This window comes from Gymnodraco acuticeps, unplaced genomic scaffold (assembly GCF_902827175.1).
Source record: "Gymnodraco acuticeps unplaced genomic scaffold, fGymAcu1.1, whole genome shotgun sequence".
Taxonomy (NCBI): Eukaryota; Metazoa; Chordata; class Actinopteri; order Perciformes; family Bathydraconidae; genus Gymnodraco; species Gymnodraco acuticeps.
The window spans coordinates 316397-342750 of NW_022990457.1; the positions used below are offsets into that span (position 1 = coordinate 316397).

General features: G+C 45.2%; 1 protein-coding gene across 31 annotated transcripts in view; it reads right to left on the minus strand.

Moving 5' to 3' along the window:
• nfasca (neurofascin homolog (chicken) a) overlaps window positions 1–26354 on the minus strand; it is a 114352-nt gene that overhangs the window by 57132 nt on the left and 30866 nt on the right. For 29 of the 31 annotated variants that reach the window (XR_004569963.1, XR_004569961.1, XR_004569960.1 and 26 more), the window contains exons 3-5: window positions 21395–21557; window positions 8949–8966; window positions 4157–4262 (exon numbers count right to left, since the gene is read on the minus strand). Coding sequence is in view for 27 of the 31 variants with exons in the window: in XM_034225811.1 (XP_034081702.1) it covers window positions 4157–4262; window positions 8949–8966; window positions 21395–21488 (218 nt within the window). In the remaining 4 variants the exon portion in view is untranslated. The remainder of the gene's footprint in view (window positions 1–4156; window positions 4263–8948; window positions 8967–21394; window positions 21558–26354) is intronic. The other 2 variants (XM_034225789.1, XM_034225787.1) reach the window with 2 other exon arrangements.

Consider the following 26354-nt stretch of genomic DNA (forward strand, 5'->3'; position numbering starts at 1 on the left):
TGTGGTGTGTGCGTGCGTGCGTGCGTGCGTGCGTGCGTGCGTGCGTACGTGCGTGCGTGCGTGCGTGCGTGTGTGTGTGGTGTTGTTATTGGCAGGAGTTGTGTAGACTGACTGTGAGTGAATAAGTGAACGATCCCTTACGCTGAATGTTTCATGAGCATGAATAGTCAACCGGGTGCATTATTGGAGCACAAAAGGGGGCAGACAATGTGTGTGTGTGTGTGTGTGTGTGTGTGTGTGTGTGTGTGTGTGTGTGTGTGTGTGTGTGTGTGTGTGTGTGTGTGTGTGTGTGTGTGTGTGTGTGTGTATGTGTGTGTGTGTGTGTGTGTGTGTGTGTGTGTGTGTGTGTGTGTGTGTGTGTGTGTGTGTGTGTGTGTGTGTGTGTGTGTGTGTGTGTGTGTGTGTGTGTGTGTGCAGTGCACGTCTTACATAAAGCCAATCTGTCACCAAATAAACAATGTACCACTGTCCTGGGCCGGTCATACAGCCAGTGATGTAACCACCGGAGACCAAGTGTGTGTTTGTTTGTGAGTGTGTGTGTGTGTGTGTGTGTGTGTGTGTGTGTGTGTGTGTGTGTGTGTGTGTGTGTGTGTGTGTGTGTGTGTGTGTGTGTGTGTGTGTGTGTGTGTGTGTGTGTGTGTGTGTGTGTGTGTGTGTGTATATATGTGATGTGTGTCACAATGTATAGTGTGAGCGTGTAAAATGTGGTTTACATCACTCCAGGTTTTAAAATGTGCCTTTGTATGTGTGAATGCTTGTGGACGACAGGACAACAGAAGAGAGGAGAAGGAGGAAACAGAAACTGTGAATGAGACGGATGAGAGAAAGAGAGAGAGAAGGAGGAAGACTTATCTCCCGCCCATCCTCCAGTTGACTTCTGGAGTAAGACTTCCATTAATGTAACACATCTGTCTCAGATTAGTATATTGTAGAACCATTGCCCCATAAACTTCAGAATTTAGAACTATATTAAAAAGTAATTGATCGAACTGGTAATTCAGAGATCTTTCAGCGAAGACTTCCTGCCAGTGGCGGTTCTAGAACATTTTACATGGGGTGGCAAAGGGGGGGCAAGAGGTCATTCCAGGGTGGCATGGGAGGGCGGGCTGTAGGTGGTATTTTATACTGTATAACCTATTTATTGTTAAATCATGCCCTAACACAAGTGTTCTTAATGCACAAGAGAAACAAGGTGTTCAGACAAACAAACTCAAATATAGTATAAAACAGCAGAAAATAATCATGATACCCTAGAATTCTGTTTACTGTAAGTACAGTAAAAGTACACAAATGACATCACCCATCTCTTAAGAGAGCTAAAGGTGACCTGTGCAGCAACACATTTCAATACATATTTCTCAATATAAGAGCCACTAGATTGTGCTGCTGTAATGGAATATGTATGCAAGGAGAATAAGAACATACCATGTGTTCCAGCTGGAGTCTCCTCTGCCTCCTGATCCCTGCCTCTGGCCCACTTTCTGACACTTCATCTTTATTCCTCACAAACATTTCTTCTTCTTCACTAATGTCTTCATCTCCTGCTCTTCCTCCTGCTCTGACCCTCCTGGTCTCTTCATCTCCTCCTCTTCCTCCTGCTCTGACCCTCCTGGTCTCTTCATCTCCTCCTCTTCCTCCTGCTCTGACCCTCCTGGGCTCTTCATCTCCTCCTCTTCCTCCTGCTCTGAGCCTCCTGGTCTCTTCATCTCCTCCTCTTCCTCCTGCTCTGACCCTCCTGGTCTCTTCAGTGTACTCTCTTTTCCTCTTTCTGTTCATCCTGATCACTTCTCATATGTCTTTTTGTTCTTGTTGAATCACTCCAGCTACTCTGGCCTGCAAGAGTCTACTTGTGAAAAGCACTGGTACAAATGCGTGTATAACTTTACATGTAGCTGATAAGTAGCATATAATAAATATAACATCAGCAAGTATTTATCAAACGCACAGGCAGCTGTGTTCAGTTCCAGTTTGACGGTAAAGGATGTATCCTGGTTTCATTGATCTGGCCTCATTGCTGTGATGTGTCATTTACGTGGATTTAATAGTACCGCATAGTTTAGCAAATAAAGTGATCGATCTCCCAGCTAGTGCTGTCTGCGTAGTATTTTGTAACGTAACGTCCCAAACAGCGACCGTCTGTTAAACGCTATCGAGTCAAACAGCAGCGTTTTATTAATATTTTGTTTCAAGCTCTCGTCCTTATTAAAAACAAAACTAGTGGAAGGGGAAATGCTCCCAGGGGAAGCTGATCCACCTTCAGCTGCTGGGACAGCTCGCTCCCTCTCTGCAGCTGTGTGAGCCACTGTCTGTGTGAACGCCGCTCCGCAGTTTAATGCAGGGCCGTAGCAGCGTTTTTAACGGGCCTAAGATGATATTTAAAATTATTCACTTTTAATTAATGAACTGCTTGTTTCGTTGCTTGAGAAGCTTGTGGACATAGTGTAGGTTTGTTTCTACAAGTTTTAGGGACACAAAAGTTAGGGGAGCAGCTGGGGGGCAAGGCCCCCCCCTTCCCCCCCCGTAGATCCGCCCCTGCTTCCTGCTTTGTTTTGATTGTTTGGTCCTAGTTTATTGTTGGAGCAGCTAACAACAGCAGAGCCCAGTTAGATAGTCGATTAATTCAAAGTTGTGTTCAACTATCTAAAATAAACGTAACATGTGTTTCAACCAGAGATGAATTCAGGACATTCAGCGGTTTTAATTTGCTAGTCTAGAACAGAGCCGGGCTGCGAAGTGTTTATTGGCATAGTTGCTGCTGGGGTAATGTAACTTCTGTGGTCATCATGAAGAAAATAGGTCCTTCAAGTTTTGAGTGACAAACCCTCCTGAATTAACTGTTTTCATTATCAAAATGTGTCCCATTTGGATTAATAACATTTGGGATATCTAGAAGAACTATCAGTGAAATAATTTCATCCAAACAGCCGACAGGAAGTCAGTCAGATGGACCAGAGGAAGGCTGGAGAGGGACTCAAGTGTGTGTTGTCTCTATACTGCTGCAATTATCTTAATATGCACCTACAAAGGCTATAAAGATGTATTCCCAATCCTAATATCCAGATTCACTGTCCATCACAAACTAACTATGCTTTCATTACATTTCCCAACAAATAAGAGAGGAAGCAAATCCAAAGAAAAACAGGCTTTAAAAAGGAAACGGTATTGCAGAAAACAAAGGAAATACATGAAGAGCTGATTGGCTGGAGCAGACAGCCTGTCAGAGTGATGGAAGGGTGGAAGGACAGTATGGGCGGGGGGGGGGGGGGGGGGGGGGCAACGGACCACATGTGAGGTTCAGGCTGCAGAGGGCGGGCAGACAGGTGTCACTCTGAGTTTATAGGACGGTCAGAGCCAGGGCAGGACAGCAGCACTGTATTTATTGTGTGAGGGGGCAGAGTGGAAGAGAAGCACATCTGAGTAGCACTGTCACAGAGCATTACTCTCACTGCTAGAGAGGGGGGGGGCAAGGAGACACCAAGGAGAGACAGAGCAGGGAGACAAAGGGCAGCAGAGGAGAGAGGAGAGAGAGCACAGACAGGAAATGAGCCTCAGCTGCACTGCTGTTTTCCAATTCACCTCCAACTGCGTCTGATTGGTTCAGTCTGCTGTCAATCACTTCCTCAACTTGACATGTGAATTTCATTGTGGGTTACTTTCAAGATTTTCCAAAATGTCTCAGCCTCATTTTATTTCCAGTGAAGTTGTACCTTCTCTTATTGACACAGCGCACTCTGAATAAATGTTCCTGTTTTCTGTAAGTTCTTATTGATTTGACTTAATTATTGATTCATATCTTTAGCTTTTGTAAATCTCTAACCATATCATGTAAACTTTCAAGCTGCAATAACTGTGTTACTACTTTAATATCCCTTTGCCTTCTCTGGATTAAGTCAAAGAACAAACAACAACAACTGGTGCCTTTAAAATAGTAAAGAGAAGGGCGTTTGTCGTGTGGGCAGTGTGTGTGTGTGTGTGTGTGTGCGTGTGTGCATGCGTGCGTGTGTGTGTGTGTGTGTGTGCGTGCGTGCGTGCGTGTGTGTGTGTGTGTGTGTGTGTGTGTGTGTGTGTGTGTGTGTGTGTGTGTGTGTGTGTGTGTGCGTGCGTGCGTGTGTGCGTGCGTGTGTGTGTGCGTGCGTGCGTGTGTGCTGCTGCTTACGTTGGCACTGGGTTGCCCTTGGCCTCACACTCGATGATGATGTTATCTCTGGGGTCGACAATGTAGTCCTTCACTGACTGTTTGACTATGGTGGGGGGCTGCTTCACTGTGGGAGGAGGGACACACACAGACAAGGTTACAGGAATGATGCTGTGCAATTTATAATGCACACACACTCTAACTAACACACACAACAATTCCCACACAAACACACACACTTGCTTCCGTTTCAGGGCACTTAAAATCACGAGGTATCAATAGATACACCAATACACATGAAGCTTACTACAGATCAATACTCTGACATCTTGTGTTAGTAATCAACTCAACAGAGAGACATTACATGTGTTTATCCCCTTGTGTTTTGCTGCTACACTTTATTGAAAGCCACATAAATGAATTTGTAGTTTGAAATGTGTACAGTGGCAACCATAAAAAACATGATATCATTGGTTTAAATATTTCATTTAGTGCAAGCATCATGCAGCCAGTGTACTGAGCATTAGTGGGATCGACTGCTTTGTGAAATGATGGATTTGTATTCATAGTTTAGGTAAGATCAATTTCAGGGTGACTTCTAGACATAGTGTGTCAGATAATGTGGATACCATCTATGTTTCTTGATCTGTAGGACATTTTTCTTTTAGTGATGTCAGCTTATTGAGGTGATCTCAGCAAATGGTGTTCTTATAACTAATACAATAAGTGATAAGAACAGCTCAAATATAACTCAAGTTGCAATGAATCATTCTGAAATCCTTTAATATATATATATATATATATATATATATATATATATATATATATATATATATATATATTATAGGATTTCAGAATGATTTTGCTGGTGTTATTTATTTTTATTTTGTTGCCAAATAAAAGGAAATAAAAAACGTGTTGCAGTGTGGATCATTGATCTTAACATATATCAGTCTTTAATACTCACAATACTTTTTATTTTCATGGAATTTGTTGTATTGTTTGTACATCTGTTTTATATTCTGAATAAAGAAATACATAGATCATAGTTTCCACCTCCCCTGCTGTGTTCAGTCTACTAGACATATGTAATGGCTCATCTAACCCATACCACACAAACACACACACACACATCTTTCTGCCCTTATGCAGGCTCCCACACTGTACACAAGTACACACAGACTCACACAGACTGTACACACAGACTGTACACACAGACTCACACAGACTGTACACACAGACTCACACAGACTGTACACACAGACTGTACACATAGACCGTACACACATACTGTACACACAGACTGAACACACAGACTCACACAGATTGTACACGCAGACTGTACACACAGATTGTACAGATTGTACACACAGACTGAACACACAGACTCACACAGACTCACACAGATTGTACACGCAGACTGTACACACAGATTGTACACACAGACTCACACAGACTCATACAGACTGAACACACAGACTCACACAGACTGAACACACAGACTCACACAGACTCACACAGACTGTACACACAGACTCACACAGACTCACACAGATTGTACACACAGACTGAACACACAGACTCGCACAGACTGTACACAGACTGTACACACAGACTGTACACACAGACTCACACAGACTCACACAGACTGTACACACAGACTGTACACACAGACTCACACAGACTCACACAGATTGTACACACAGACTGTACACACAGACTGTACACACAGACTCACACAGACTCACACAGATTGTACACACAGACTGAACACACAGACTGAACACACAGACTGAACACACAGACTGAACACACAGCCTGAACACACAGACTGTACACACAGACTGTACACACAGACTGAACACACAGACTGAACACACAGACTGAACACACAGACTGAACACACAGCCTGAACACACAGACTGTACACACAGACTGTACACACAGACTGAACACACAGACTGTACACACAGACTGTACACACAGACTGAACACACAGCCTGAACACACAGCCTGAACACACAGACTGTACACACAGACTGTACACACAGACTGTACACACAGACTGAACACACAGACTGTACACACAGACTGAACACACAGACTGAACACACAGACTGAACACACAGACTGTACACACAGACTGTACACACAGACTGAACACACAGACTGAACACACAGACTGTACACACAGACTGTACACACAGACTGAACACACAGACTGTACACACAGACTGAACACACAGACTGTACACACAGACTGAACACACAGACTGTACAGACAGACTGAACACACAGACTGAACACACAGACTGTACACACAGACTGTACACACAGACTGAACACACAGACTGAACACACAGACTGTACACACAGACTGAACACACAGACTGAACACACAGACTGTACACACAGACTGAACACACAGACTGTACACACAGACTGAACACACAGACTGTACACACAGACTGAACACACAGACTGTACACACAGACTCTACACACAGACTCACACAGACTGTACACACAGACTGTACACACAGACTGTACAGACAGACTGAACACACAGCCTGAACACACAGACTGAACACACAGACTGTACACACAGACTGTACACACAGACTGAACACACAGACTGAACACACAGACTGAACACACAGACTGAACACACAGACTGAACACACAGACTGTACACACAGACTGTACACACAGACTGTACACACAGACTGAACACACAGACTGTACAGACAGACTGAACACACAGCCTGAACACACAGACTGTACACACAGACTCACACAGACTGTACACACAGACTGTACACACAGACTGAACACACAGACTGTACAGACAGACTGAACACACAGCCTGAACACACAGACTGAACACACAGACTGTACACACAGACTGAACACACAGACTGAACACACAGACTGAACACACAGACTGAACACACAGACTGAACACACAGACTGTACACACAGACTGTACACACAGACTGAACACACAGACTGAACACACAGCCTGAACACACAGACTGTACACACAGACTCACACAGACTGTACACACAGACTGTACACACAGACTGAACACACAGACTGAACACACAGACTGTACACACAGACTGAACACACAGACTGTACACACAGACTGTACACACAGACTGTACACACAGACTGAACACACAGACTGAACACACAGACTGAACACACAGACTGTACACACAGACTGAACACACAGACTGAACACACAGACTGAACACACAGACTGTACACACAGACTGTACACACAGACTGAACACACAGACTGTAACACACAGACTGTACACACAGACTGTAACACACAGACTGAACACACAGACTGTACACACAGACTGTACACACAGACTCACACAGACTGTACACACAGACTGTACACACAGACTGAACACACAGACTGTACAGACAGACTGAACACACAGACTGAACACACAGACTGTACACACAGACTGAACACACAGACTGAACACACAGACTGTACAGACAGACTGAACACACAGACTGTACACACAGACTGAACACACAGACTGTACACACAGACTCACACAGACTGTACACACAGACTGTACACACAGACTCACACAAACTGTACACACAGACTGTACACACATACTCACACAAACTGTACACACAGACAGAACACACAGACTGAACACACAGACTGAACACACAGACTCACACAGACTGTACACACAGACTGAACACACAGACTGTACACACAGACTGTACACACAGACTGAACACACAGACTGTACACACAGACTGTACACACAGACTGTACACACAGACTCACACAGACTGTACACACAGACTGTACACACAGACTGTACACACATACTGTACACACAGACTGTACACACAGACTGAACACACAGACTGAACACACAGACTGTACACACAGACTGAACACACAGACTGTACACACAGACTCACACAAACTGTACACACAGACTGTACACACAGACTCACACAAACTGTACACACAGACTGTACACACAGACTCACACAGACTGTACACACATACTCACACAGACTGTACACACAGACTCACACAAACTGTACACACAGACTGTACACACAGACTCACACAAACTGTACACACAGACTGTACACACAGGCTGTACACACAGCCGGGGTACCAGGCCCTTCAGAGGGTTGCAGCATTAGAGGAGGCCGCTCTGTAAGACTGATTCTGTCCAACAGAACACTTTCCTCTGTAAGTGAAGCTATTGCAGCTAATCTCATGCCCAACTGAGAAAAGGACAGCATTATACATATCTCTCTCGTTGCTATGGCAACCATAAGTAACCCAGAGTATTTTTATACTATGCTTGGTTGTGATAAAAGCCAGGCTATGAGACATAATTGGTATGGAAATTACTCCTCAGCATGTCAGCTTATAACACATCCTCCATGACGTTCTTTACACCAGCTCTGAGCTCTGAATGCTATATTGCTACAAACTGTATAATGCTTATAAGGCTGTTATTCCTCTGTGTGTTTCCAAGCAAGATAAATTACTGTTCCTTACGACCAATGATTTGTTGGGTTATTTCAATCTATTATTCATTCTTACCTATCAACCAATGTTTGGGATTTGGGCTCCTCTTTTTAAATCATAGACACTAACGGTGTACCCTAAAATATACTGTATTCATCTCTGTGGAGCAGGAGGAAAAATAAACAGTAAGTAGTAAGGTGTGTAATTAAGCTCTTAGTTATGATATGAGTCGGTGGCACAGAAACATTAGCAGTGATGTTAAAAAGAAACACTTACGCTCCTGAAGGATCTTTGCTGTTAGTCCAATGTAAAGCCCAAGAGAGACGGGGAGAAGCATGGGCACATTGTAATGTGAATGTTAATCATACTAGACAGATATAAACATTAATAGTACTATGTACACTCAATTGTGTTATGTTCAGATCAGTGGTTCCCAACTGGTGACTGACAGAGCAGCGCTTTCATTCCAGTTTCTGTTTTCCCAGACGGGAGCTGTCTAACTTTATGCAATGATACAGTACAACTGGTCACAAGTATGACACAGTATTCATTTGTTTAACTTACACTGCACACAAAAGGAACAAAAAAAGTCATCCAGTGAAGAAGTGTCATGGGTTAAATCCGTCAGATGTATTTTCTCCTCTTTATAGCTAGCAGCATTGCAGCTGTATTGCCCCGTCCCTTTTATCAGACCTATTTATGTTGTATTGTAAAAATAGATTGAGGAATCTGAAGTTGTTTTAGTTTCATTTCGTGAAATTGTAACACAACAGTTAGCTTTGAATGGATGGAAACAAACTGAATATTCAGCTGGCCCGCTGTAGGAGCGGTGACCTGAACATGTTTCAAGAGATTCCTTCAAACCCTGAGGCAGAACCAGTTGAGAAGCACTGTCATAGTTTACAGTTTGCTCTGTGTCAAACAAACGAGTAGAAACTAGAAACTAGTTGTTATGAAATGAGAGAGAGAACTGTGATTTATAGAGTGAAACACAGAAAGGATGGCTGGACTCACCTGTGAGGAGTTCCCGTGTCAGCAGAGGGTGAGCAGTAAGGAGGACAAAGAAAACACACATATACGTTAGCTTGTTTTTAATACTGTAACACTGTGTGTTTCAATAGCTCATCATTTATTTGTAACAAAAATTACAAAATAAAAATTGTATTTAAAGCTATACTTGGCTACTTTACATAGGTGTTTGCAGGCAATATTATATAATATAATAGACTCTTTAAATGTAATGTAACACGTATTTAAGCAATATATCACCTAATGAACATGGTAATAATAAGTAAAAGAACATTTGAACATGTATTTAATATGCACCTGTGCCAGTGTACCTGTAAATGTGACACAGTAATGTGGACCTCCCACTGCTAGATTTAAGCTTCTATTCATTACGTTGGGCTTTCCCTACATGAAAGGTATATTTGATCCAGTTAATAAAGAGGACTGTTTGTCAGCCACAGCACAACTCCACAGACCTTTTACTGAATGTTAATAGTATTGATTTTTTGCCATTTAGGTGTTATGTTATGTTAAAATGGAATGTGTGTGTGTGTGTGTGTGTGTGTGTGTGTGTGTGTGTGTGTGTGTGTGTGTGTGTGTGTGTGTGTGTGTGTGTGTGTGTGTGTGTGTGTGTGTGTGTGTGTGTGTGTGTGTGTCTGTGTGTGTGTGTGTGTGTGTGTGTGTGTGTGTGTGTGTGTGTGTGTGTGTGTGTGTGTGTGTGTGTGTGTGTGTGTGTGTGTGTGTGTGTGTGTGTGTGTGTGTGTGTGTGTGCTGTGTGTGCGTGTGATTCCTGTAGGCATGTGTGGAAAGCACTCATCAATAAAGGTCAAGAGTGCAGTTTGCTGTGAAGTAGATAAGGACAAAGGAGGGGGGATGGGTCTTCAGCCGTAGGCTCCGTTTACACGGAAACAAAAATGAACAGAATTCGATATCAAAAAAGGCTTCCGTCCACACGCAATCGTCTCAGTAAACGTGTCCGTCCACACGAGACCGCTCGGCCTGCTGGAAACGCTGTAGTACATATGCCGGGCCTGTAAGTGGCGCTGTACTTCTGCCACAAAATACACCAAAAGCAGCGAAGAAGACTTCCCGAGCATGGTTGCCTGGTTGCCCTTCTGTTTATTCTCCGCGGAGGATTTAGCAACATGTAGTTCACGTAGTTCTCCATGTCCACTTGTTGCTGATGGTTGTGGTAGAGGAGCTGTAGATTTGGGTGAGCAGCAGAGGAGGGGAGAGGCAGGGCTCTGGTTGTTTCGGCGGCCTCTGTTTATCTTTTTCTCCCTCCCCGAGGTGAGCTTGTGCTCCTGCTGTACAAGGCAGGTGCACCACACCCACTGCCACTAACTCTGAGCCTGGCTCCCGAGCAGGACGTTCTCCCCGGTAGTCCACCAGCAGATGAAAAACACCCACCTCTCCGCCTATTCCAAGGGACGAGGGAACCGTGCGGCAGAGTTTCCGTTATAATTTGTTTTCGCCGGTCAACATGTCCGTTAAAGTTTAAATCTTCCGGACAAAATTAGAAAAGTGCCGGTCAAAGGTCTTCTTTGTTATTTATTGAACTTTAAAACAAATGAATAACGACTCGATATAATAATATAAGAATAATACACGGAGCCTCTCTTTTCCTCCCCTTCTCCTGACAGCCCGTCAGTATCCGTGGTCTCATGCAGCTGGCTGATCCAGTAATGAGTGACCCGACAGTCAAAATAAACATATTTATAACTAGTTTAGGTAGTTTGAGAGGTAATTAAAATAGCTAAGTGTGATGATGTAACTTGAAGTGTGTGTTTTGTTCCGCTCACCGCTCCATCACAGGGGGCGGAGCTGCAGGTGATCATGCAGAGCTGCGTGTCTCCGTCAGCAGCAGCTGATCTCTGATCTCTCTCTCCTGTCCGATTAGACTTCACTCGCGTTTATGTCCATATCGATCAGATCTAGCTAGTTCTATCTAATGATATGAATGCCTGCGTGTCAAAGGACACCTAAACAATAAGCGACATTTTGACCGGAGAGATTTAGATTTGCCGGTCTTCAGCATATTTTACCCGTCATAGTCCGGTAATTACCGGGTAACGGAAACTCTGCCGTGCGGGGGGGTCTGCTGGAGGCTCCTGCTGGGTGCACTGTCCAGCGAGATACCGGGACTTGGCTCGGAACACTGTTGTTGTTGTTGTTGGCGAAACACATCAGCAATGACGGTGAGCAGGAGAGGTAGGTAGAGGCGGGGCTATGGCGTCTCGGGCGTACACATGGAGCCGTTTGACCCCCCAAAGCGTTCCGTCCGCAGATCTACCCACCTTGGGGCCCGTTATCGTTTGAGGGCTCCACGGTTCCGTTACGGCCTTGTGTGAACGAACCGTCCATACGATATAGAACTGTAGTGGATAACACCCGTTCCGTCTCCGTGTAAACGGGGCCTAAGTTAGCTCTGACAAAGAGCTTCAGTGGAAGAGTCATTAGAGGTTCATCAGGAAAATTGATCACTACCATCTGATCAGTATATCTAAAAGGCTTTATATGTACATTTCATGTCTAATGGTGCCATTAAGAGAGCCATATAAACATTGTTTTTGCAGCTGTGTGACGTATAGCAACTGCTACTAAAATGCCATACGCTAAGTCATATTCCATGCATGTGTAAACATAATTGTCCTGATTCACAACACGCAATGCTTATTTATTGTCATCCTCAAAATTGGATTTGTAGTCCCTTTCTGTTACATAAGAACCAACAAACCACCATGTGTGTGTTTAATACAGAGGATGAGGATAGTCTAACTCTAGTTGTATGAGAAAAATAGTAATATATACTGCCACACCAAATGAACAGCTAGATCAGTGATTCTCAAATGGGGGTACGCGGACCCCTAGGGGTACGTTGGGGTACTGCAGGGGGTACGTGAGATAAAAAAATTTAAAAAAACAAAGTTAATTAAAAAAATACCATGCATGATTACAAAAATAATCTCCGTACAATAAATTAAATAGAAAACACAATTTTATATAAAAATATTCCTAGAACCTCATAAACATGTCAAATTGGTGTATTGTATTTTATAGTTTTGCATAATATATCATTTTGTTCATTGGTTTGTTAAACAGATATTACTTCAGTTGAAAAACTCCTTTGAAAAATCAGGTTTTTTTTCTTTTTTCATGCATAAAATGAAAATATCCTTAGTTTGTTGTAAAGGAATTAATAAATCACACACTGAAGGAACATCACTATATTGGAATTATTTGTATAGGCTTTTTCGATCAAACATTTTCGGGGTCGGTCAGGGGGCTGAGAAAATGTTTCAAAGGGGGTACATGACTGAAAAAAGTTTGAGAAGCACTGAGCTAGATTTCCAACATCTCTTGCAAGACCTCATCCATCCTGAATATTTGCTCTTTATATTTTTATAATATTTATTCACATGACACACATCAAGGTCATGCAGCAAACATTAACTACTGTATATGGTTCTGTGTATCAAACTGAACCTTATGTTAAATCGATCTAGAAGTCAATGACTTTTTGACTTTTTTTGTCAGAAATAAATGATGTGTGTGTGTGAGTGTGTGTGTGTGTGTGTGTGTGTGTGAGTGTGTGTGTGTGTGTGTGTGTGTGTGTGTGTGTGTGTGTGTGTGTGTGTGTGTGTGTGTGTGTGTGTGTGTGTGTATGTGTGTGTGTGTGTGTGTGTGTGTGTGTGTGTGTGTGTGTGTGTGTGTGTGTGTGTGTGTGTGTGTGTGTGTGTGTGTGTGTGTGTGTGTGAGAGTATTTCTATGTGATATATAATAATGTGAGAACCAATGAATATCTATCATCTTTACATTTATAGTGAGCGAGTTACCTATCACTATAGTAACCCTAAACCTTTCTCAAACTGCACGGGTTAGTCGTGCAGTTATAAAAGTTAAAACATTGAACCGTTGACTTTAATTAAATGTTGAACCACATTTTTTAAATACATTTAATTAAAGTCATTGTTCAGTTGTTTTCAGTGTGGCTAAATTGAGTGTGCCTGGTTTAGAAGTGACATATTAGCATTACAGACAATGATGCAGCTTTTCATTTCACATGGTGTTGGATTCATAACAATCAAAGTCGTCTAGCTGTACACTGACAGAACAAATCCACAGAATGAAGATACATTCATCAGTTGGCCTTTTCAAAATAAAGGTCGGATAAATCAAAAATAGAAATAGCCACAAGCAGTGTAAATCTGGGCATTATGTTACTGTCTGGTGTGGTTGTCTGAGAGACACTGAGTGCACCATGTTAGACTGAAAAAACGGAAACGTATTCGATTAGTTCGAAGTAACACTATACATTTGAACCAAATCTTTTGTATTTCAAATAAATATTTTTGCTTTCAACTAACCTCATACAGTTATGTGAAATGTGTTGACATAATAGATTTAGTTAAAGTCAACGTTTCAGTTCTCATTCATAACACTCCGTTCGATGTCTCACTATGGGATGCGCCTCATCGCGGAGCAAACAGAAGCATCAATCTCATTACGCCAATCCTGATTGGCTGGTGATCTTGACGTCAGCGTCAGGGAATTCACCCCCTATAAGTAGCTTGCGCCACGACGCATATGTCATTCAAACACCTCTTCTCGCTTCAGAGCACATCTCTATAGTAGCCGGACAAGCTTAACGGTCCACAGACTGAACCCAAATATAACCATTTCGGTAGACGGGCCAGTTAGTATTAAAATCGACCTCGCCGTTTCTTTCCCCGGAAAGTAAGGTAAGGTTTTGATTTTTCTCAAGCTAGCTACGCACCTGTTGCTAGCTAGCTTCCCCTTACTACCGACACCACGGTAGCGAGGACGCTTTTCTTTTTCTCTCTCACGGAGGAGAAAAGGATTAGAAGTATATTGACACACCAGTCAATATTCTTTGAGAACAAAGGACCCACACCGTCCCTTTTTCTCCGGATTAAGGACGGGTTGGTAACACTTTTTCTGTCAACGACGTACCTGTTACGAGCGGGTCCTCTCCACGCCACGAGGCGAACAAGATGGACGCCTCTCCCCCTCACACCAGAGGAGTCAGGAACTCGGAGGCTCGGTCATGCAGCTGCGGGTTGAAGATAGCAGGCACAGACTCACACCAGGTCTGCTCGTCCTGCCTCGGGCTGGAACACGCCCAGGAGGCTATCGACAACCCCGGCTCGTGCGGGCATTGTGCCCGTTTCACCCGAAAGAGCCTCCACCGACGGCTAGCACACCAAGCTAGCTTGTTGGAACAGGACTCCCTCATGTCCACTGATTCGCCGTTTGGCAATCAAGACACGGGGGCGTCCGCCGCAGAGACTGAGCCCCTCACTGTGTCGGTCTGGGGCTCACTAACACCGGCAGCTGCGGAACCGGGATCCCACGCCATGTCAGGCCGGGACCCGGTGGCGACAAGAGACGCGGGAACGGAGCCCCACGCCTCACCAGGCGGGAGCTCCTGGCGAGACCTCACCATGGTCTCGCCCGCGGAGGATGTCCTGGAATTAGACTACATGGAGGACGAAGAGGACACCTCTGAGTTCCTCCTGTCTGATTCGGATGAGCAAGAAGAAGATATCTTCATGTCATCGGCAAACGGCAAAGCCGGGAGCGATGGCTGCTCTCCCGGGCGATAGCACACCAGCTTCGCCCTGTCTGAGCATGGACCTGCAGGCCGCGTGTCAGCGCACTGCGTCCAGGCTAGACATCCCGTGGCCCGAAATGGCCAAGGAGACCGCCAGGTCCCGTTACGAGGGGAAACATTCTCTCCAAGCAACCAGGACAAGGAGGCAACTCCTCCCGGTCTTCCCGGAGATGTTGGATGAGGTGTCGGTCTCGTGGAGGGACCGACCCTTTAGCAACAAGGCCCCAATCCAGGGTGCCTCCTCCCTAGACTGCGACGGTATGGAGAGGCTCGGCCTGCTCCGCATTCCGCCGATGGAACTGCTGGCGGCAGCCCACCTCCTACCGAGGATGGGCCCGTCACCAAGCAGGAACCCCACGCTGCCAGCGAAGGTGGACCGTTTCCAGTCGACCATGACTGAACGGTCCTACAGAGCCGCAGCGTTGTCCGCCAGGGCTCCGAACGTTTCCTCACTGCTAACCGCATACCAAGCGGAGCTCTGTGAGGATATGTCGAGTAATCCTGGACCGGCCGTTCTGGAGGAGTTGGCCGCGGTCACAGACATTTGTCTCCGTGTCCAACGCTGCGCCGTCCAGCCCACGGGCAAAACAATGGGGAATCATGGTGGTGCAGGAAAGAGCTAGATGGCTCAACCTCACCAACCTCCCAGACCGGGAAAAGGAGGATGTGCTTGACATGCCCATCGTTCCCGAGGGGATTTTCGGCTCCGCTCTTGCCTCCATGCAAAGGAGATGCGAGTCGAAAAAGAAGGAGGACGAGGCCCTCCACCTCTGCCTCCCTCGAAGGACCCAGCCGCTGCCTTCGCAGCGGCAGCCCTTCGTCCAAGCTGCCCCGAACCCTGCTCGGTTCAAAATACCGAAAACGCAGAGGTCGCAGTCCGCCCCGAGTCCCCAGCCCAGGCAAAGGACGAGGGCGAGCTGGCCTAGAAAATCTCCGGTTCCGGCTGCAGCCCAGGCGCAGCCAACCCAGAATTTCGTCCAGCAGTCGAGGAAGAAGAAGCGAGCGGCGTGACAGCCCCTCCTTCTCCCCTCTGTGACAGAGCTGGAGGTCTACGGTTCCCCAGCTCTAAATGTGTTCCCGCCGCCTCGAGAGATGCCTCAACACCATCCTCAAGTCCGCATAAACACATGTCACACACTTATTGATTTTTCTGTCATAAAACATTTTCCGCTAACGCATCCAGGCTTCGAGCCAAGGGCGCAGCTTGAAAAAATGAAAAGAAAAACAATAAAAACAATAAACAGTCCGTCAACTGTTCCCCTTCTGAGAGCAGCTACGGCCTCTCTCAAAGGGCGGACAATTGACGGGTCTGTGAAGGCACCACCGTCACGCGCATGCGCAGTGCCGGCTGGGGCTGTAAAGGCACCACCGTCACGCGCATGCGCAGTGCCGGCTGGAGCCGTAAGGGCACCACCGCCACACGCATGCGCTGTGTCGGTGGGGATTGTCGAAATGTGGCACCACAGTGCTCAGACACTGGAGGGCCCCATAACACAATAGAGACTCAGAGGGGAAAAGACATGACATCTCAGCTGGCTCTAAGGAGCATACAGCGGGAGATGCTCACGACATCTGCTTGGGTTTCTCAAGACAGTTACACGGAGCTACAGACTCCAAGTCACCGTCACCCCCCCCGTCGCTTCTCAGGCATTCTGCATTCGCAGGCCCGAGGAGAGTCAGCCCATATTCTGGAGAGAGAGATTCTCTCACTCCTAGAAAAGAGGGCTATATCTATTGTACCCGCCGAGCAGAGTCAGGGCGGCTTCTATTCCAAGTACTTCCTCGTTCCCAAACGGGGAGGGAACGGAATTCGGACAATACTTGATTTGAGGGCTCTGAACAAATATCTAAAAAGATATAAGTTCAGAATGCTCACTCACACATCTCTGCTGCGGCTCGTGCGACAAGACGACTGGTTTACATCAGTCGACCTGAAAGATGCGTATTTTCACATCCCAGTATATTACCCACACAGGAAATATCTGAGATTCGCATTTCAGGGGATCTGTTATGAATGCAGAGTACTCCCCTTCGGTCTGTCTCTCAGTCCAAGGGTGTTTGTACGATGTACGGAAGCCGTGATAACCCCGTTAAGACAACAGGGTATTCGCCTGGCGACCTACCTGGACGACTGGCTGCTTCTCGCACAGTCGGAGCAGGAGGCTGTTACGCAGACAAATGTCCTCGTAAAGCACCTGCTCAACCTGGGTTTCATAATAAACACAGAGAAGAGCATGTTGTGCCCAGCGCAGACTATACTCTTCCTGAGTTTACGCCTGAACTCGGTGCCCTTTTCAGCTCGCTTGTCAGCGGAAAGAGTGAAAGCTTTCAGAGCTTGTCTCGCTATTTTCCAGCTGCGCAAACATGTTCTCTTCAGATCATGCCTGCGATTGCTGGGGCTCATGGCGTCAGCCATCCTGGTCGTACGACTGGGACGCTTACACATGAGGGAATTTCAGCGCTGGGTGGCCGCCCTAAAACTAAACCCCGCGCGCCAGAGTGATGGTTACTGTGAAATGCGTAATGGCACTGCGCCACTGGCTGCACCCGACTTTTCTAGTACGAGGTGTGCCTATGGGTGCTGTCCTTTCACGGAAAGTGGTCACCACGGACGCATGGTTGGGGAGGTATTTATGAAGGTCGCCCGGTGAGGGGTCTCTGGAGCAGAGACCTCCAGCGGGCGCACATAAATTACCTGGAGCTTTTAGCGGTGTTTCTCACCCTAAAATGCTTTCTACCTTTCCTCAGGGGACACCACAGACAATACGACCACAATATCGTATATTAACCGCCAAGGGGGTTTGCGTTCTCTCCAGTTACACACACTGGCGCGCAAACTTATCCTATGGAGCGGTAGGCGTCTCCTCTCTCTGAGAGCGACGCACGTACCGGGAGTGATGAACCTCGGGGCAGATCTACTGTCCAGAGGTATACCACTTTATGCAGACTGGACTCTACATCCACGGATTGTGAGCCAGCTGTGGGTGCGTTACGGCAGAGCCGCGGTGGATCTGTTCGCATCGAAAGACAACGCTCAATGTCAGCTGTTCTTTTCGATGCGCGATCTAAATGCACCGTTAGGCGTGGATGCACTCGCGCACGATTGGCCCCCGGGCCTTCTGTACGCGTTCCCACCCCTGGCTCTGATACCCCCAACTCTGGCCAGAGTGAGAGAGCAACGCCACACACTTATCCTGATAGCTCCGCACCGGCCAGCTATGTACTGGCTAGCGGAGATATATCAGCTGCTGTGCGGGCAGCCATGGCAGCTCCCACTACGCAGGGACATACTGTCCCAAGCGGGGGGGGCGATCTTTCACCCACACCCAGAGCGCTTGGCTCTATGGGCCTGGCCCGTGAGTGGTACAATCTGAATACAGTGTGACATGAAGCTGACCCTGGCAGCTGCCAAGCGAGCCAGTGGCACTCATGCACTATCTGTACAGTCTTCATGCACTCAGTTCGCCCCAGGGCAAACAGAGTGTGGTTGAAGCCTGACCCTGCCTTTATCTTAAGGCGGTTGGTTCAGGTACCACATTTGACATTGAGGCATCCTCCCCGCCACTGTATTCCTCCGGGGAACAGCGGCCGGATTTGCCGTGTCCAGCCCGTGCTTTACGCACGTACAGGGACAGATCAAGGGTGCTTCGTCATAATAACCAACCCCTTGTGTCCTGGGCTAACCCTTATAAGGGCAAGCCTGTTACTAAGCAACGGCTCTCCCACTGGTTTGTGGAAGCAATTGCTTTAGGGCCCATACGAGTCAGAGTTCGCAGGCACCCTCGGGTCCGCGAGCTCTTTCGACTCAGGGTCTGGCTGCATCCTGGGCTCTGGCCAGGATGTCTCCCATCCAAGACATTGGTGCAGCGGCGAGCTGGTCCTCGCCGCTCACTTTTGTCCGCCTCTTAACAGGCTGGACGTTCTGCTCCCAGTGTGACTCAAGCAGTGCTGGGCACCTGGTTGAGTCAGAGCTCTACCTGTTAGGTTCTGGTTGGTTTGGTGATTTTCGAGATAAGCTCGTCTGACAATACGGGAGCTACAATTTCCCATAGTGAGACATCGAACAGAGTGTTATGAATGAGAACTATAGGTTACTTACGTAACCCCAGTTCTCAGAGTAACATGAAGTAAGATGTCTCACCAGACGGCCCTCCTTGCTATGGTGAAGCGAGAAGAGGTGCTTATTTTGAATGACGCATGCGTCGTGGCGCAAGCTACTTATAGGGGGTGAATTCCCTGACGCTGACGTCAAGATCACCAGCCAATCAGGATTGGCGTAATGAGATTGATGCTTCTGTTTGCTCCGCGATGAGGCGCATCCCATAGTGAGACATCTCACTTCATGTTACTCTGAGAACTGGGGTTACGTAAGTAACCTATAGTTTTTCAGTGCAGTGTCAGGTAAGGGACAGGTCATTATCATGCTCCTATCTCTCTAATGTTTCCATCATCTTTACCGCAAGCTCACAATGCCACAAATAAATGGTTGAATGAACTTAAAAACGAGTCTGCCTATTGACTTACGAGTTCTAAAAATATCTGCCCTTTACTAAAAGCATCAAAGCAACAACTTTGTATACGAAGTGGAAAACTGGCAGCACAGCTCCATGGTTCTGTGTCAGCTTGTGTCAGCACTGTAGGGTTTACAAAGTTTCAAAAAATGTGAGATAAAGTGGTTTGTGGAATATGACATGAAATGGAACATCATCATTTCCTCAGTTCTAGCATTCTTTTTGCCCAAAGCTCTGTTTTCCAGACAGAGGGACCACTGAGCTCTCATGGTCCTCAATAGACCTGAGCAGGGGTGGCGCCAGGGGGTAGCTTGGAGTTGCTATAGTAACTCCAACAATTGGCCTAGCAACGGCTTAGCAACCCCATTGTTTTGTTATGAAAATGCGTCTATATATATTTATACACATTCCGCAAGATCTATCAGGGGTCTTTGTAAGTTAAAGCGCAAACTGTTACTTGGCTAATGTTGTTATAATTCTCAGTATGCGAACACAGATCGAAAATGGAAAGATTTCTCACAAGTCAGCGTAAACGACCGCGATCTCCAACGGAGCCGGACAAGCGTGTGTGTGTGTGTGTGTGTGTGTGTGTGTGTGTGTGTGTGTGTGTGTGTGTGTGTGTGTGTGTGTGTGTGTGTGTGTGTGTGTGTGTGTGTGTGTGTGTGTGTGTGTGTGTGTGTGTGTGTGTGTGTGTGTGTCTGTCTGTTTGCGGTGTGGTGATGAGGTTAAATGCCACAGCATGCCAGTTGAAACAGTGCACAATCGCTATTGTGTACTTGTACGCTCAGGGTGTGATGGTATTATACACACATATTGTAGGAGCACAGAAACAGTGTTCAAATTCTGCTTTTACAAACTTATTTTGGTTGTGCTTACCTTGCAAAGTAATGTTATAAGTGTCAAAGGAATGTTTTAATGTAAATATTAAGGATAATATTGTAGCGTGTCCAAGTTAATAGTTATGTCAGTTATCACATGTGCACAGTTTAGTACATTTGTAAAGTTATTTAGGCAATGTTGTTTGTGGGAGTTAGTGAGAGACCGCCCCTTCCAGATGTGTGTGTGTGTGTGTGTGTGTGTGTGTGTGTGTGTGTGTGTGTGTGTGTGTGTGTGTGTGGTGTGTGTGTGTGTGTGTGTGTGTGTGTGTGTGTGTGTGTGTGTGTGTGTGTGTGTGTGTGTGTGTGTGTGTGTGTGTGTGTGTGTGTGTGTGTGTGTGTGTGTGTGTTCCGATGTGTGTGGAGGGAGTACGAGACGGTAGGAGTTGTCTTCAAGTGTGGGGAAAAGTCATAATGAGTGTTATACTATTGATTGGTTCTGTAAGACGTGGCAATAGCGGTGAACGCTACAATATGAACAGGCTCGTGCTTGGCCCACTGGTATTGTTTGTTTATTTATGTTTTAAAATGAACTAGCAACGCCGTGCTGTCATATAGCAACTGCTAAACTACTGCAGCAAAAAAATCCTGGCGCCGCCCATGGACCTGAGCCATGTATCTCAGCAGACTTCACGGTCTATCTGCTGGAACACGTTGCTTCTGAGCGGGTCTGATGGCTGCTGAGGGACTTACGGTCTTGTGGAACTTCGATGGCTGCTGCGTAACGCCACAGCAGCAGCAGTGATGACATGAGAGCCAGGGCAACATGGCCGCCCTGCCGCATCATCTCTACCCCTCCGGTTGGCCGGCCTCTCCTGATTAGCTAAAAAGGTTCTCCTGACAGAGCGCCGAAGACCTGAGAGAAAGACAGAGGAACAGATGATTAGGATGGAGACAGAGTAGTAGACTGGAGTATATCTACAGTTAAACTGTTTGTGGGGAGCTGTGTTCTGGCATGAGAGCGTTGGCCTACATTCACAGCTGAGTCCTGTGGGGCTCCCTGGAGAGAGCAGCCCAGAAACACAGCCAAGGAGAAGCTCTGTGCCGCTGCTCCTCAAAGGACAAGCCCTTCCACATGTAGAATGGTTTCACGTTCTACGATGATGGAGAATTAAAATGATTGGGATTGTTCCATTGTTCAAATCTCACCAATGTCTTTGATGCAATATTTTCATAATCTTTTTAGATAAAGTTGCTAAAAGGTGTCCATAGACTTTATGGGAATACCTCTTTATTAATACTTATCATCTAACCAAAGGGCAACTTTTGGATCACAGGTCTTATTGATTCGAACATTTAAAAAAATTAACTTACTCATATTAAATGTAAAAAGACAAAGTGGAATTTTACAAACATAAAAAAAGAAACTTTAATAAACACGAAGATGTTTCCATCCTCTGATGTTAAACATTGAAAAATGAATACATATATACTAATATCAAGCAACTCTGTTTGCCTTTGTCCTAAAGTGTATTTGTCTACTGATGTACAAGCCATTGCTGCAGAACTGATTGTTTTCTATTTTCTGTCAAATCTGAAAATAAAAATTAAGTTTAAAAAAAAAACGATGGTGCTGTGTTATTTACAACAATATCCAGTTAACAGTGATACTAAGGATGATAAGGTTGTGCTAGCTTCCTGTTCAGGCTACCTCCACCTTTGCTCAACAAAGACCTCAGTGAGAGGTGAAGCTGATAGCTGTACAGTGACCCGGTTACACACTCACACACACGCACACACACACACACACACACACACACACACACACACACACACACACACACACGCACGCACGCACACATGCACACACACATGTTTTTTACACTCTTCTTCAAGCCACATTATTAATCAGCCAGCCTACAAACCAAAGGTTTCTAATTAACTCCCCCCCCCCCCCCCACCACCTCCACATGAAAGCCAGGTTGGTGTACTGGCAACCATATCAGGACCACCTGCCCACTGTTAATCCTGCCTCCATGCTGCCGCCTCCAGCCAGGATCAATCCTTCACTCAGCTGCAAATCACACCATGCTCAAAGCTATGACAGCAGGACAAATATAATAACGATTACAAATATCCAGTGGGAGTGTGAGGGGGAGTTTTACCATAAGGTTGCCATATTAAAGTTCCAGGAAAATAAGCGCAGAGAATGTGACGCAACACAAAGGACTGTGAGTCAGTGCACTGACTCAGATCACAGAATTTGTTTTGCTTTTTTTTTATTAAAGTCTAAACAATTTGTTGACAGCAGTTTTACACAAAATGTCCAAGCAAGGATCCAAATTCTAATTATTCTGACGCCACATGATATCAGCACAAACGTCCTGTATGCAGTGTGAAAAAAGGGAAACGTAATGTGTGTATCCAGCCTGGGATTTGGATCCACTCCAAAATGTAATGGGCTCTATCCTTGACCCAACTACACCCTTCCACCGTCTGCTGACAGACACAATGATAACTCATAAGTCTGATTCTAAAAACTATTTATTTATATTATCAAGTTATGATAAGGTATAACGATTTAAACAAAAACAGCCCTGCTGTACAGTGAACAGCATGAATCATGCAATCACTGTGTCCAGATGATGGTTGCCATTGTTTTTCCACTAGTTTGAATACATGGTAAAGGATCAGCTTCGTCTCTTTATAGGTTCCGTGAAATAACACACAGGTCTCACAAGGGAGGGGACAGCTTTGTGGCCTGAGGGCAGGAGTCACATTTCACCCAAAACCTGCAAACACCTACCACACACACACACACACACACACATTTTGCATAAACCATCTGGTGGCATGTCAGTCCAACATTATTCAACTAAATAGCTAATCTGCCCCTTGGGAGCTGATACCCCTGAATTGGCATGGAGTTCCAATCACACACACACACACACACACTTGTATGGAAGCAGATGCAAAGAGGGGTACAGTATAGGGTCACACATGACTGACTGCACACACCTATCTCTGTAGCCCAGCTGTTGAGAAACCTGACTAGTATCACCCAATTATATAAATTAATGAACACACACACACACACACACCAAACATACACACACACACACACACACACAAATAGAAGAACAGTAGAGAAGGGATTAGGTTAAGTCGGAGTATGCCACACAGTCCAGTACGGGCCATGTATTCCCAGCAGAGAAGTGATGGAGAGAGAGAAATGAAGATAAGGGAGAAAGACAGAGAACAGAGAGAGCAGCAGAGAAAGCTCTGAAATAGGTCAGTGATTCTTCCCACGTGGAGCCCTGTACGCACTGCAGTGCATTATAAATGATAGCAGATAGGCTGAGTGCACACACAGGGAGGAAAGAGGGTCAGTGAACGTCTCACACTACAAACTACACAATACTGTGTCAAGCTGGAAAATAGCAGCTATACTACAGGCTTGAAAAACCGGGCCCACTATTTCTACAATCTGAACACAACTGTTGTAAGAATCCTTTTCAACTAATGTGGATCACAATAATATTACAAGTTATTGTTCATGTCCTCGAGCTGTCTTACATATTACACTTATACTATTTCAAAATGTTTTGTAATCCTCTCATTTATTTGGTAAAACTACATAATCTGATGCAACAAAATACAGTTCTTGTGCAGGTGTTGAAATTCAGCATATCCATTTCAGACAATGAAGCACAGTAAGTATATAACGAAAAGCTTCAAAAGCTTAGACTGCAACAATCAATGCAAGAAACCAAGCTAGTTGGGAGGTCAATATAGTTTTGGCTGTGTCGTCTCATTTGTTACAGTTTGAATCATCTTTCCATCAGCTGTTGAAAGAACACCATGTGAATAAAGCTGATTAAAATGTGTTGGAGACCTGTGGGAACATTCAGGAAAGAGATGATTCATGTAGACAAAAGGTTGATGAAGGCTTTTGATGTATTAATACAACACTGAGGTTTATACCTCACACAGAGAGAAACGTGTCTAAATCTGGCAGCGTATTGATCCTTTGTGGGCAAAGGAATATTGATTCAAAGCTTCCACACACTAAGGCTACTCACTGAAGGGCAACACTTGACACCAGAGGGTTTTCCCTCTCTGCGATTTGACTATTAATTGATGGTAGTGACCAGGATGTTGAAGGTTAAAAAATGGGTGCAATCTGGTGAGATCAGGCTACATGACTTACTGTAAATGCCTCGTCAGGTGAAGACGAGAGACATATCAGACTAACTGATGAACCCCAGCCAATGATAGCTTCTGGGGGGTTTTATCTTACATGATTTGCAATGTTGATTGATCATGAAGGGACAGAGACAGCATTTTTGAATCAGGAATGTCAACAATAAGACTTCCAAAGTATCACAGAAGAACTGATAAATGCTCTCAAACTAGTGATTGAAGATGCATTCTTGCATTTTCCAATAAAATGTCTCCAAGTTATTTTACTATGATAAACTGCAGAGGACAAAATAATGATATGTCATGCTAGACACCATACGTTCATTCCTGATGTTCCATTTATTGCCCAGGCATTAGACCTCACCATGAGGTTGCGGCTAATGACTCTGTGTGTATGGGGAAACTTTGGGTTTTATACACTCTTCTAAGGACAAGGACCATAGAGTATACAATTAAGGAGAAAGTACAGTAAACACTTGTTTTTGATCTGTATTGTTTAATAACCTTGGTTTCAGTCAGCAGTCATTTGTGCAGCCCTGATCGTGGCAGTGGCTCAGAGAGATGGGGGGTGCAGCTGGCTGACTGCATTCACAGAGTGGTGGACCTAATAGACCAACCAAAACACAACCAGGTCAGAGTTACCTGAGTTTAGCCTGAGGTTAACCCAGGCACACTTGATGATCACACATAAAACACACACTGCTTCTCCTAACATCACATCACGGGTGCACCAGGCCGTCAGCCCTCTGCTGCCTGCAGCCTCTAGCAGGAGCAGACTGGCCTGTTGAAGGTCATTTGTGCTATGTGTTTATAGTTTATTGTGTATCACTGAGCACTGCTTGCTGAACTGCTATAAGATTTGCCAGAAGCGTGCTCAAATTAAAAATCATGACACAGAGCGATACAAATGTTAACCTACAGTACAAACGGCTTTAATTTGCTAAATGAGGCTCTGACGATGACCGTTTTTTCAATTGTATGTGACTTTGTAACATTATTTCATCATTAGATAATTATGCTATCATAAACTCAGTCATTTAAATGTAAATGTTCAGGCAACGTGCAGAATTAACCAACTCATCTTAAGACTCATTTCTTATAGCCCGCACGTTTTAAATGTCAAGAGAGGAAGGCTAAAATAACAGAGCTAACCATCAGATGATCTGTGAGGGAAAGCTTGATGAGCATGAGGATTACAGTTTAAAACACAAGACTGTTGGATATTTTCCATTTGATTTCAGGTATATTTTCCTGGTTTCAGAGAAGGAAACCCCTTAACAACAACTAGTTTCACATATGTGGACATCAACCATCTGCTCTTCTTACAGTAGACCAAAAGTCTAAACGTTACATTACAATCCCTACTGAACATAATGGGTCTATTATTGTCACATTCTCCTTCAGCCATTTGCAATTACACATGAAGTCCATAGTTGTGCTTCTCTTTGTGCATGCAGCGAGAGCGTTCATATTCAGTTTGGCACATCCCCAACAAATACACACAACCACT